This window comes from Palaemon carinicauda, chromosome 7, assembly GCF_036898095.1.
Source record: "Palaemon carinicauda isolate YSFRI2023 chromosome 7, ASM3689809v2, whole genome shotgun sequence".
Taxonomy (NCBI): Eukaryota; Metazoa; Arthropoda; class Malacostraca; order Decapoda; family Palaemonidae; genus Palaemon; species Palaemon carinicauda.
Window position 1 is genome coordinate 11995137 of NC_090731.1, and position 15000 is coordinate 12010136.

The 15000-nt window shown below is 40.3% G+C and overlaps 1 protein-coding gene across 1 annotated transcript in view; it reads left to right on the forward strand.

The window, feature by feature from the left end:
- LOC137643791 (mucin-2-like) overlaps positions 1-11546 on the forward strand; it is a 53754-nt gene extending 42208 nt beyond the window's left edge. Inside the window, exons 2-9 of the mRNA XM_068376476.1 lie at positions 3074-3409; positions 3665-4510; positions 4644-5230; positions 5365-5611; positions 5826-6522; positions 7024-7622; positions 7824-9035; positions 11488-11546. Coding sequence (XP_068232577.1) covers positions 3074-3409; positions 3665-4510; positions 4644-5230; positions 5365-5611; positions 5826-6522; positions 7024-7622; positions 7824-9035; positions 11488-11546 — 4583 coding nt within the window. The remainder of the gene's footprint in view (positions 1-3073; positions 3410-3664; positions 4511-4643; positions 5231-5364; positions 5612-5825; positions 6523-7023; positions 7623-7823; positions 9036-11487) is intronic.
- The last annotated feature ends 3454 nt before the right edge of the window (positions 11547-15000 follow it).

Here is a 15000-nt window from a genome sequence, read left to right on the forward strand (position 1 = left end):
TGGCAGAAGAAAGATTTCAATAAAAAGCTAGAGCGAAAATGTCGTATCTCGTATAGGCCTCTTGAAGGTTTAAAGGCTGCTCATGAATATCAAAGGCACGGACAATGACATTGCCATAGCAAGTAGGACAATGCCCTAGAGATTGACTATATATAAATATGATCAGCGCCCAAGCCCACTCTCCACTCAACCTAAGACCAAGGAGGGCCAGGCAATGGCTGCTGATGACTCGGCAGATAGACCTATAGGCCTCTTGAAGGCTTAAAAGCCGCTCATGAATATCAAAGGCACGGACAATGACATTGCCATAGCAAGTAGGACAATGCCCTAGAGACTGACCATATGTACATATGATCAGCGCCCAAGCCTCGTCTCCACCCAACCTAAGAACAAGGAGGGCCAGGCAATGGCTGCTGATGATTCGGCAAATAGACCTATAGGTTCACAAGGATGGTAAGATTGCTGCGTGCAAAGGAACTAACGAGTTTGAGCGGGACTCGAACCCCAGTCTGGCGATCACTAGTCAGGGACGTTACCACACCGGCCACCACAAAACCTCTTGAAGCTGGGTAAATTATTTATACTTATTTTTTATGAATAACTATGAAAAATTCTTTATTACAAAATGGTTGATTATCCATGTCAATGAAAACATTATGATATTCCTTTTAGATATGGGATATAGGAACATATTGATTTGAATTCGATTTATTAATAATAATAAACGAATCTTCAATACTATCTTTTTTGTCACTAATAATAATAATAATAATAATAATAATAATAATAATAATTATTATTATTATTATTATTATTATTATTATTATTAGTGACAAAAAAAGAAAGTATTGAAGATTCGTTTATTATTATCAATAAAACGAATAATTATAATAATGATAACCATGGCAATAACAATAACAATAACAATGATAATGGCAATGAAAATAATGATGATGATAACAACAACAACAACAATAATAATAATAATAATAATAATAATAATCTCTTTCATCATGGTACTACAGAATTGATGATCGTAATAAGAAACTCCCATGGAGGGAAAAAAATCGACCCTAGATAACTTATCAAATGGATCTGGCTTCATTCTTCGAACCCCAAATAAAAATAGCGGACAAAACTCAAAGCCTTTAACCTTTCCGAAGTAACGATCTGGATCATGAAATCCACCAAATGTTTATTCTTAATCTCCTAATTATTATTATTATTATTATTATTATTAGTATTATTATTATTATTATTATTATTATTATCGTCGTTGTCGTTGCTGTCATTATTATTATTATTATTATTATTTTCATTGTTATTATTGCTGTCGTCGCTGTCATTATTATTATTATTATTATTATTATTATTATTATTATTATTATTATCGTCGTTGTCATCGCTGTCATTATTATTATTATTGTTGTTGTTATCATTATTATCATTAGAAGCTAAACTACAACGATAGTTTGAAAAGCAGGATGCTATAAGCCCAAGGGTTCCAACAGGGAAAATAACCTAGTGAGGAATGTAAACAAGGAAATCAATAAACTACAAGAGTAGTAATAAACAGTTGAAATAAGATATTATAAGAACAGTAACATCATTAAATTAGACATTTCACATAAAAAAAACTAAGAGGAAGAGAAATAAGACAGAACAGTGCTCCCGAGTGTACCCTCAGGCAAGTGAACTCTAACCCATGACAGTGGAAGACCATGGTACAGAGGCTATGGCACTACCCAAGACTAGAGAACAATGGTGATTTTGGAGTGTCCTTCTCCTAGAAGAGCTGCTTACCATAGCTAAAGAGTCTCTTCTACCCTTACCAAGAGGAAAGTGGCCAATGAACAATTACAGTGCAGTAAGAAGAATTGTTTGGTAATCTCAGTGTTGTCAGATGTACGAAGACAGAGGAAAATATGTAAAGAATAGGCCAGACTATTCGGTGTGTGAGTGTATAGGCAAGGAGAAAATGAACCGTAACCAGAGAGAATGATCCAATGTAGTACTATTTACCAAGAGGAAAGTAGCCTCTGAACAATGCAGCAGTTAACAGCACGTTCAAACAGAAACAATATAATCATATAGCAAAGATGCCAATTATCTTAATAGTCGTAATAATAGTACGATTTTAATCAGTTTGCTGAACCCGTGAAACATAAGGAGTTTAATCTTGCAGTGAAGGTTTTTATGTTACAGGATGACATACTCTATAATATATACTTATTTTCAACTGGGCTCCACAAGGTACTAGAAGAGCTTGAAGACCCAGGCCTACATGGCTGAGGACTATGAAATGTGAATGAAAAGATGAATGGAGAAGCTCAGGCTCAAGATAGAGACGACTGGCGAAATCTAACCGAGGCCCTTTGCGTCAATGAGCGTAGGAGGAAATAATACACACACACACACACACACACACATATATATATATATATATATATATATATATATATATATATATATATGCATACATATATACATATGTATATATACATAGATATGTATATATAAATACATATGTATATACATATATATATATATATATATACATATGTATATATACATAGATATATATATATATATATATATATATATATATATATACACACACATATATATATATATATACATACTGTATATATAAATCAGGATGCCACAAACCCAATTCTCTCCAAGAGGAAAAATAGTCAATATGGAGGAAAAGATATAAAGAAATAAATAAACTATACATATAACCGGATGCTATAACCAAAGGGCTCCAACAGGAAAAATAGCCCAGTGAGGAAAGGAAACAAGGAAACAGAATGGTGTGCCGGAGTAACGCACAGAAGATAAAAAAAAATAATGAATGTTTAGATACCAATAAACAGGAAAAACACAAAATGCCGTTATGTGTATTCTGCTTAAATACGGGCGATGTCTTATGTATAATCGAAGGGGATGATCGTCCTTACGGTCGTGGAAAAACGAACTGGAAGCGATTACCACACTCAGCAGAGGATACTCTAGAATCTAGGCCCTTCCTATATTATAGGACGTATTCGACCTACCGAACACCACACAGGCTTCCCAACATTAACCAGGTTCCCCAACATCTTCCCCGCGTCCCCAATACCATCCCTGGTTCCTAAACACCTTCCACGGATCCCCAAAACTCCCCTGGCTCCCCAACACTTCCTCAATTCTCCAATACTTCCCCCGATTCTCCAACACTTCCCTCGATTCTCCAACACCTCCCACGGCCTCCTAACACAGTCCCCAGCTCCTCAACACTTCCCCCGATTCTCCAACACTTCCCCTGTCTCACAAACACCTCCCACGGCCCCCCAACACAGTCCCCAGCTCCCCAACACTTCCACTGATTCTCCAACACTTCCCCCGATTCTTCAACATTTCCCCCGTCTCACAAACACCTCCCACGGCCCCCCAACACAGTCCCCAGCTCCCCAACACTTCCACTGATTCTCCAACACTTCTACCGATTCTTCAACACTTCCCCCGATTCTTCAACATTTCCCCCGTCTCAAAAACACCTCCCACGGCCCCCCAACACAGTCCCCAGCTCCCCAACACTTCCACTGATTCTCCAACACTTCCCCCGATTCTTCAACACTTCCCCCGTCTCACAAACACCTCCCACGGTCCCCCAACACAGTCCCCAGCTCCCCAACACTTCCACTGATTCTCCAACACTTCTACCGATTCTTCAACACTTCCCCCGTCTCACAAACACCTCCCACGGCCCCCCAACACAGTCCCCAGCTCCCCAAAACTTCCACTGATTCTCCAACACTTCTACCGATTCTTCAACACTTCCCCCGTCTCACAAACACCTCCCACGGCCCTCCCAACACAGTCCCCAGCTCCCCAACACTTCCACTGATTCTCCAACACTTCTACCGATTCTTCAACATTTCCCCCGTCTCACAAATACCTCCCACGGCCCCCCAACACAGTCCCCAGCTCCCCAACACTTCCAATGATTCTCCAACACTTCTACCGATTCTTCAACACTTCCCCCGTCTCACAAACACCTCTCACGGCCCCCCAACACAGTCCCCAGCTCCCCAACACTTCCACCGATTCTCCAACACTTCCCCCGATTCTCCAACACTTCCCCCGTCTCACAAACACCTCCCACGGCCCCCCAACACAGTCCCCAGCTCCCCAAAACTTCCACTGATTCTCCAACACTTCTACCGATTCTTCAACACTTACCCAGTCTCACAAACACCTCCCACGGGCCCCCAACACAGTCCCCAGCTCCCCAACACTTCCCCCGATTCTCCAACACTTCCCCCGTCTCACAAACACCTCCCACAGCCCCCCAACACAGTCCCCAGCTCCTCAACACTTCCACTGATTCTCCAACACTTCTACCGATTCTTCAACACTTCCCCCGTCTCACAAACACTTCCCACGGCCCCCCAACACAGTCCCCAGCTCCCCAACACTTCCACTGATTCTCCAACACTTCTACCGATTCTTCAACACTTCCCCCGTCTCACAAACACCTCCCACAGCCCCCCAACAGTCCCCAGCTGCCCAACACTTCCACTGATTCTCCAACACTTCTACCGATTCTTCAACACTTCCCTCGTGTCAAAAACACCTCCCACGGCCCCCCAACACAGTCCCCAGCTCCCCAACACTTCCACTGATTCTCCAACACTTCTACCGATTCTCCAACACTTCCCCCGTCTCACAAACACCTCCCACGGCCTCCCCCCAACACAGTCCCCAGCTCCCCAACACTTCCACTGATTCTCCAACACTTCTACCGATTCTTCAACACTTCCCCCGTCTCACAAACACCTCCCACGGCCCCCCAACACAGTCCCCAGCTCCCCAACACTTCCCCCGATTCTCCAACACTTCCCCCGATTCTCCAACACTTCCCCCGTCTCACAAACACCTCCCACGGCCCCCCAACACATTCCCCAGCTCCCCAACACTTCCACTGATTCTCCAACACTTCTACCGATTCTTCAACACTTCTCCCGTCTCACAAACACCTCCCACGGCCTCCCAACACAGTCCCCAGCTCCCCAACACTTCCACTGATTCTCCAACACTTCTACCGATTCTTCAACACTTCCCCCGTCTCACAAACACCTCCCACGGCCCCCCAACACAGTCCCCAGCTCCCCAATATTTCCCCCGATTCTCCAACACTTCCACGATTCTCCAACACTTCTACCGATTCTCCAACACTTCCCCCGTCTCACAAACACTTCCCACGGCCCCCCCAACACAGTCCCCAGCTCCCCAACACTTCCACTGATTTTCCAACACTTCGACCGATTCTTCAACACTTCTCCCGTCTCACAAACACCTCCCACGGTCCCCCAACAGTCCCCAGCTCCCCAACACTTCCCCCGATTCTCCAACACTTCCCCCGTCCCACAAACACCTCCCACGGCCCCCCAACACAGTCCCCAGCTCCCCAACACTTCCACTGATTCTCCAACACTTCTACCGATTCTTCAACACTTCCCCCGTCTCACAAACACCTCCCACGGCCCCCAAAACACAGTCCCCAGCTCCCCAACACTTCCACTGATTCTCCAACACTTCCCCCCTCCCACAAACACCTCCCACGGCCCCCCAACACAGTCCCTAGCTCCCCAACACTTCCACTGATTCTCCAACACTTCTACCGATTCTCCAACACTTCCCCCGTCCCACAAACACCTCCCACGGCCCCCCAACACAGTCCCCAGCTCCCCAACACTTCCACTGATTCTCCAACACTTCTACCGATTCTTCAACACTTCCCCCGTCTCACAAACACCTCCCACGGCCCCCCAACACAGTCCCCAGCTCCCCAATATTTCCCCCGATTCTCCAACACTTCCACGATTCTCCAACACTTCTACCGATTCTCCAACACTTCCCCCGTCTCACAAACACTTCCCACGGCCCCCCCAATACAGTCCCCAGCTCCCCAACACTTCCACTGATTCTCCAACACTTCTACCGATTCTTCAACACTTCTCCCGTCTCACAAACACCTCCCACGGTCCCCCAACAGTCCCCAGCTCCCCAACACTTCCCCCGATTCTCCAACACTTCCCCCGTCCCACAAACACCTCCCACGGCCCCCCAACACAGTCCCCAGCTCCCCAACACTTCCACTGATTCTCCAACACTTCTACCGATTCTCCAACACTTCCCCCGTCTCACAAACACCTCCCACGGCCCCCCAACACAGTCCTCAGCTCCCCAACAGTTCCCCCGATTCTCCAACACTTTCCCCGATTCTGCAACACTTCCCCTGATTCTCCAACACAGTCCCCAGCTCCCCAACACTTCCCCCGATTCTCCAACACTTCCCCCGTTTCTTCAACACTTCCCCCGATTCTCTAACACTTCCCCCGTCTCACAAACCCCTCCCACGGCCCCCCAACACAGTCCTCAGCTCCTCAACACTTCCACTGATTCTCCTACACTTCTACCGATTCTTCAACTCTTCCCCCGTCTCACAAACACCTCCCACGGCCCCCCAAAACAGTCCTCAGCTCCCCAACACTTCCACTGATTCTCCAACACTTCTACCGATTCTTCAACACTTCCCCCGTCTTACAAACACCTCCCACGGCCCCCCAACACAGTCCCAAGCTCCCCAACACTTTCACTGATTCTCCAACACTTCTTCCGATTCTCCAACACTTCCCCCGTCTCACAAACACCTCCCACGGTCCCTCAACACAGTCCCCAGCTCCCCAACACTTCCACTGCTTCTCCAACACTTCTACCGATTCTTCAACACTTCCCCTGTCTCACAAACACCTTCAACGGCCCCCCAACACAGTCACCAGCTCCCCAACACTTCCACTGATTCTCCAACACTTCTTCCGATTCTCCAACACTTCCCCCGTCTCACAAACACCTCCCACGGCCCCCCAACACAGTCCCCAGCTCCCCAACACTTCCACTGCTTCTCCAACACTTCTACTGATTCTTCAACACTTCCCCCGTCTCACAAACACCTCCCACGGCCCCCCAACACAGTCCCCAGCTCCCCAACATTTCCCCCGATTATCAAACACTTCCCCCGATTCTCCAACACTTCCCCCGTCTCACAAACACCTCCCACGGCCCTCCAAACACAGTCCCCAGCTCCCCAACACTTCCACTGATTCTCCAACACTTCTACCGATTCTTCAACACTTCCCCCGTCTCACAAACACCTCCCACGGCCCCTCAAAACAGTCCCCAGCTCCCCAACACTTCTCCAGCTCCCCAACACTTCCTCCGATTCTCCAACACTTCCCCTGTCTCACAAACACCTCCCACGGCCCCCCAACACAGTCCCCAGCTCTCCAACACTTCCACTGATTCTCCAACACTTCTACCGATTCTTCAATACTTCCCCCGTCTCACAAACACCTCCCACGGCCCCCCAACACAGTCCCCAGCTCCCCAACACTTCCACTGCTTCTCCAACACTTCTACCGATTCTTCAACACTTCTCCCGTCTCACAAACACCTCCCACGGCCCCCCAACACAGTCCCCAGCTCCCCAACACTTCCACTGCTTCTCCAACACTTCTACCGATTCTTCAACTCTTCCCCCGTGTCACAAACACCTCCCACGGCCCCCCAACACAGTCACCAGCTCCCCAACACTTCCACTGATTCTCCAACACTTCTACCAATTCTTCAACACTTCCCCTGTGTCACAAACACCTCCCACGGCCCCCCAACACAGTCACCAGCTCCCCAACACTTCCACTGATTCTCCAACACTTCTACCGATTCTTCAACACTTCTCCCGTCTCACAAACACCTCCCACGGCCCCCCAACACAGTCCCCAGCTGCCCAACACTTCCACTGATTCTCCAACACTTCTACCGATTCTCCAACACTTCCCCCGTCTCACAAACACCTTCCACGGCCCCCCAACAGTCCCCAGCTCCCCAATACTTCCACCGATTCTCCAACACTTCACCCGTCTCACAAACACCTCCCACGGCCCCCCAACACAGTCCCCAGCTCCCCAACACTTCCACTGATTCTCCAACACTTCTACCGATTCTCCAACACTTCCCCCGTCTCACAAACACATCCCACGGCCCCCCAACGCAGTCCACAGCTCCCAAACACTTCCCCCGATTCTCCAACACTTCCCCCGTCTCCCAAACACCTTCCAGGGCCTCCCAACGCAGTCCCCAGCTCCCCAACACTTCCCCCGATTCTCCAACACTTCCCTCGTCTCACAAACACCTCCCACGGCCTCCCAACGCAGTCCCCAGGTCCCCAACCCTTGTCCCGATTCTCCAACACTTCCCCCGTCTCACAAACACCTCCCACGGCCTCCCAACGCAGTCCCCAGCTCCCCAACCCTTCCCCCGATTCTCCAACACTTCCCCTGTCTCACAAACACCTCCCACGGCCTCCCAACACAGTCCCCAGCTCCACAACACTTACCCCGATTCTCAAACACTTCCCCCGTCTCTCAAACACCTTCCAGGGTCTCCCAACACAGTCCCCAGCTCCACAACACTTACCCCGATTCTCCAACACTTCCCCCGTCTCTCAAACACCTTCCTGGGTCTCCCAGCACATTACCCAGCTCCACAACACTTACCCCGATTCTCCAACACTTCCCCCGTCTCACAAACACTTTCGAGGGCCTCCCAACACATTACCCAGCTCCCCAACACTTACCCCCGATTCTCCAACACTTCCCCCGTCTCCCAAACACCTTCCAGGGCCTCCCAACACAGTCCCCAACTCCCCAACACTTTCCCCGATTCTCTAACACTATCCTCGTTTCCCAACCACCACCCCGCTTCCCCAACACATCCCCCTTCTCCCAAACACCTCCGTGGCTCCCCAACACAATCCCCAGCTCCCAAACCCAACATATCCCTCATTTCCCCAACACCATCCACGGATCCCCAAACTGCCACCTTCTCATTGCCTGGTACTTCACTTGTTACTTCTCTTCTCAGTCATCATCTGCCCCTAGGGTATGATTGCCCAGGGGGAGTGTTAACAGGAGAACCCTGGGGTTCTAGTGATTACCCTCGAATTTTTTTTTTTTTTTTTTTTTTTACAAAACTGCGTTGGATAAGGCCATAATATCAGCGTTGGATAAGACCATAATATCAACTGAATAGTTAATATACATGAATTTTTCACCGCTATAAAATTCTTCAAGTAATACAAAACGAATTTTAAATCTGAACTTTTACTTGAAGGATTATGTTAATCGTTTTCGTTAAAATCAATCTAAGAAACTTCTTAACTACCACATAAATCTCTCATTACTCTGTATTATCATTAAGTTTTCTTACACTTGTTATCATAACTGAAGATAAATTTCATCAAATTGTATCTTATTCATCGCTATGATCATCATCCTCATCTATCATCTCCTTATTCCTCCTCTCCTTAGGAATCCATTCACTTTATCTCACACTCCTCCTCGTTAATATTCCTCACCACCTACTTAACCACAAAATTCCGACAATTGTATTAGAATACTCTCTTGCTTAGGGGTGCACTCAGACACACTTGTTCTTATAATATGCTGCTTTTCCAGTTAGGGTTGCAGCTTAGATGATGATAATAATAATAATAATAATAATAATAATAATAATAATAATAATAATAATAACTCCACATAGATGTCAAAACTGATCCCCGTATTCTATACAGTGTGAGGTCGTACCCTAATATGAATCGTAAATTTCGCCCTATATTACTTTAAGTTTTAAAACTTAAAATACTAAATATATAAATATATAAATGTAAAGGAGATGAATTGTTGTAGCATTTAATAAATATTGTGGGTTATTTACATAATCAGAAATTCCCATATGAATAATTTGAAAAGAAATAGAATATTCCCGTGTATCCTTAACTTTCCTGGGACCTGAACGAGAGAGAGAGAGAGAGAGAGAGAGAGAGAGAGAGAGAGAGAGAGTAATTAGGCCGAGGAATATACTGGTTTGACAATATACATACACAATTACATACATACATACATATATATATATATATATATATATATATATATATATATATATATGTGTGTATATATATTAAGATCAAAGTCTATTAAATTTTCTTCTACAGAACTACTGTAATTTCTTACTCATCGACAAGAGAGAGAGGAAAATGGGAAAAGCCAAAACACAGAATTTTTAAATAGCGATTTCGTAGAGAGAGAGAGAGAGAGAGAGAGAGAGAGAGAGAGAGAGAGAGAGAGCGAGAGAGAGAGAGAGAGAGAGGGTTTTTTTTTCCATTCTGTTACTTAAGAAGAAAGAAAACTGAAGAAAATAAAATTTACAGGTGAGGTACAAATAGTACATTCTACTCCAAATTTCAAGTTGAAGCTACTAAGGTGATGTTATCTGTAATGTTGATTAATAAAAAAGAAAATTATTGATGAACTTATCTATGACGATTTGGTTATTCATTTGATGTCCATTTTATAATATTGCAGTATCTTCTTTTTTTTCTTTTTTTTTATCCTTTCCGAATATTTGCAGGTCACTCAATCATGAAATATTTTACATTTTTTTTTTTTAGGATTAGAAACATTGAAAATAAAGTTGGATATATATTTGCATTCCTTTTTGCCTTATTAATTTAGCATTCGCAGGCCTACTGTAGACCATATTTGGTATATTTTTTTCTCCTTTTCAGAAAATATGAACACTGTAGAATAAGGGGATATCTTTCTAATCTCTCTCTCTCTCTCTCTCTCTCTCTCTCTCTCTCTCTCTCTCTCTCTCTCTCTCTCTCTCTCTCATATATATGTATATATATATATGTATATATATATGTATATATATATATATGTATATATACAGTATATATATATACATATATATACACACACATATATATATACACATATATACACACACATATATATATACATATATATGTATATATATATATATATGTCTATACATATATATATATATATATATATATATATATATATATATATATATATATATATATATATATATATATACATTATATATATATATATATATATATATATATATATATATGTATATATATATATATATATATGTATAGACATATATATATATATATATATATATATATATATATATATATATATATATATATATATATGCGTAAAACTTACAAGGAAAAAGAACACCATGGAAAATCAAAACGTAAGTGTCAATCCTAACTAGATTTGTCTAACCTCCTGAAGAAGTAAGACGAAACTAGTCAGGATTCACTCTCATATCTTTCATTTTCCCTACGGTTCTTTTGCATATATATATATATATATATATATATATATATATATATATATATATATATATATATATATATATATATATATATATATACAGAGAGAGAGAGAGAGAGAGAGAGAGAGAGAGAGAGAGAGAGAGAGAGAGAGAGAGAGAGAGAGAGAGAGAGTGTATATGCTCAATAAAAATTTAACATTTGCCTCTTCTTCTTCATTTCAGGACGAGGAGAGATGGAATCCTACGATGACAATCGATATGAGTCTCCAAGTGTTGAATAAAAAGAAAGAAAAAAAACGTTCAATTAAGCCAACGCTAAAAGAGATTAATTATCTTGTAAACAAACCGCCAACAGACAATTTCTAGATCGCCATCCTAAACACAGTGATATCCTAATTAGCCAATATATATTTTTATAACCAGAAAATATAGTATTTTCTAACAGAAAATATTTTGTAAATTTGCACTTCCAAACCGAAATCACTAACTGAATTTCGAAGCCTGATTTAATATATTGGAGAAATGAAGTGTTATAAAAATGTTATTTCAGTGTTACGTAGAGGGAAGTTATTTGGTAAACATGCGAAAATAATTATAAATAGTGGTTAGGCAGTGTGTACGTTATTCTAGTGAACACTATGACCTGATAAGAAAAAAGGAAAATAAAAACAGCATATACAATGTGTCCGCCATCATTTGTGTGTAATCTTGATGAAGGTGACTTCGTAAAGCTTGGAAATTAAGAGTGACAGAGATCTACCCGTCCTAACCTTTCGCTTTCCTTTCTATTTTATTCATTCAATTAATTTTTCTTTATTCTATATTTCTCTTTTGGCTATAACTAACTATCTCTCGTTATTTCCCCCTGTCGTTCATCTACAATTCATTGTCCTTTTATTTGCATATTGAATACCTTTGAAATCCTTTTTAACTTTCCCTATTTCTATCTTTATTATATTTAACCCATTTCACGTTATTTCCCCCTGTGATTCATCAACAACTCATTCTCATTTTAATCCCGTCTTGAATACCTTTGAAATCCTTCCTAGCTTTCTCTATTTCTTTGCTACAATCAATTTCTCTCTCGTTATTTCCCCCTGCCATTCATCTACAATTCATTGTTTTTTCAATCGCGCCTTGAAAACCTTTGAGATCCTTTTTTAACTTTCCCTATTTCTATCTTTATTATAACCAACTCATCTCTTCTTATTCCACTCTGCCATTTACTACTATTCATTGTTCTTTTATTTGCATCTTGAATACCTTTAAAATCTTTTCTAGCTATCAATTTCTTTGCTATAATCAACCCATCTCTCGTTATTTCCTCCTGCCATTCATCTACAATTCATTGTCCTTTTATTTGCATCTTGAATACCTTTGAAATCCTTTTTTTAACTTTCCCTTTTTGTATCTTTATTATAACCAACCCATCTCTCGTTATTCCACTCTGCCATTCATCTACAATCCGTGACATCACCAACAGAGAAAAAAAAGAGAGGCATAAGAAGAAATAACCAAGACTCAACCAGGGCCAACAACCTTTGCCTGATCCACATGAGGTAAGTGACAGTTCTTTTATATCGAGGGTGGGGGAGGGGGGGGGGAGTTTGGGCTAGGAGGGAAGGGGGAGGTAGGGAATTAGGGAAGGATGATATGAGACTACATATTAGGTTTTACATTAAAGTTTAATCGACTTGGGTTTCCATCTAGTTTACATTTTGAGTTCCACGAGGAGTCGAAACCCCCAAGGATTTCCTCGGAGCTAAATTGGCTAAGTAATGTGGCGTAGAAGTAGACTTTAGTAGTAAGGGATTAACTTGTAGAGACGAAGTAGGACCCTGGTGGCTATTGAAGGGATATTTTTACGTGACTCATGCTGTGTTTACTGTGTGGCCATCTGGCAACTTGTATATTTATTTAGTTGTCTCAGACATTGTTATTATTTCTTGATGAACTTGAAAGGAATCTAAAATATATACAACACACAAATCTTATATATATATATATATATATATATATATATATATATATATATATATATATATATATATATATATATATATATATATATATATATATATTTATATGTATATATACATAGATATATACACACATACATATATATGTAATGTATATATACATAGATATATACATACATACATATATATAATGTATATATATATATATACATACAGTAGATATATACATACATATACATATATATATGTATATATATATATATATAATTATATTTATTATATATATGCATGTATATATACACTTATATATATATATATATATAAAATATAAATGTATATATATATATATAAATATTTATATACATATAAACATATATATACATATAAATATATATATATATATATATATATATATATATATATATATATATATTAGTATGACTATATAAAGCAAGAGAACTTGAAAAGGGTGAAAGGAAATAACAAACCCTAATGTTTTCATGTATTTCTACACCTCATTAAGGTTCAGGTAATTGTATCAAGGAAAACAAAACTATTTACTACAAAAGCTTGGTCATAAGCTAAACATACGTAATATAAAACTGTTAATCGCTATAAAATATGCTGCATTAATATCTAATCCACTGGTAAATACCAATTTAACAAATTAGTTTTAACGGAAAATTATTCTATTGTGTTTATCTTAATCATATGCTTACAACACAAAAATATCTTTAGATTCTAATCTATAATTGACACGATTAAAGTTACTAGGATATAAAAATGCATCTGCCATATAGCCTGCTCTCTCTCTCTCTCTCTCTCTCTCTCTCTCATATATATATATATATATATATATATATATATATATATTCTCTCATATATATATATATATATATATATATATATATATGTATATATATATATATATATATATATATATATATATATATATATATATATATTCTCTCTCATATGTATATATGTATACAGTACATATATATTCTCTCTCATATATATATATATATATATATATATATATATATATATATATATATATATATATATATGTATATATATATATATTGTATATATATACTCATGTATAAATATATATATAATGTATATTCTCTAAATATATATATATATATATATATATATATATATATATATATATATATATATATATATATATATATATATATATATATAATATTGCTTGTGTGTGTGACGTTCACGCACGAACAAACATCGATTTTCCCAGGGATTACTAAGATGAGCTTTGCTGATACTACTGTAAAACAAAGTAGCCACAAAGCACCTCCCTCAGCCCCACCTAACCTGCGTAAGCATCTACATTCGCATATATTTAGGACAAACTTTCTAAGTTCCCATAATCACAATCGCTGATGCAAACTGTCCTTGGACCGGTGGTTAATCCTTTTCCGTACGCGTACCGAACAGGAATTCCAAAACCGAACGCGTATCGCGACGAACTTGATCGTGTTCGGGTTTTGCTGCCGTTTGGTGTAACTTTGACTTGACTAAGATGGTTTTTATTCCACTCTACTTTTTGAAATTGGTGTTTCTGGTCATTTTATTAGATTGTTCATCCTGTTTTGATTATCAAATTTTGAATATGTTGTATAGGGAGTTTTACTGTATCCAAAAAAAGAAAAAGAAAAAAAGAAGAAAAAAAAACTACTTTATTCTCGTTAAAGTGTTTGTTACTATTTAAAAAACAATTTAGATAAAT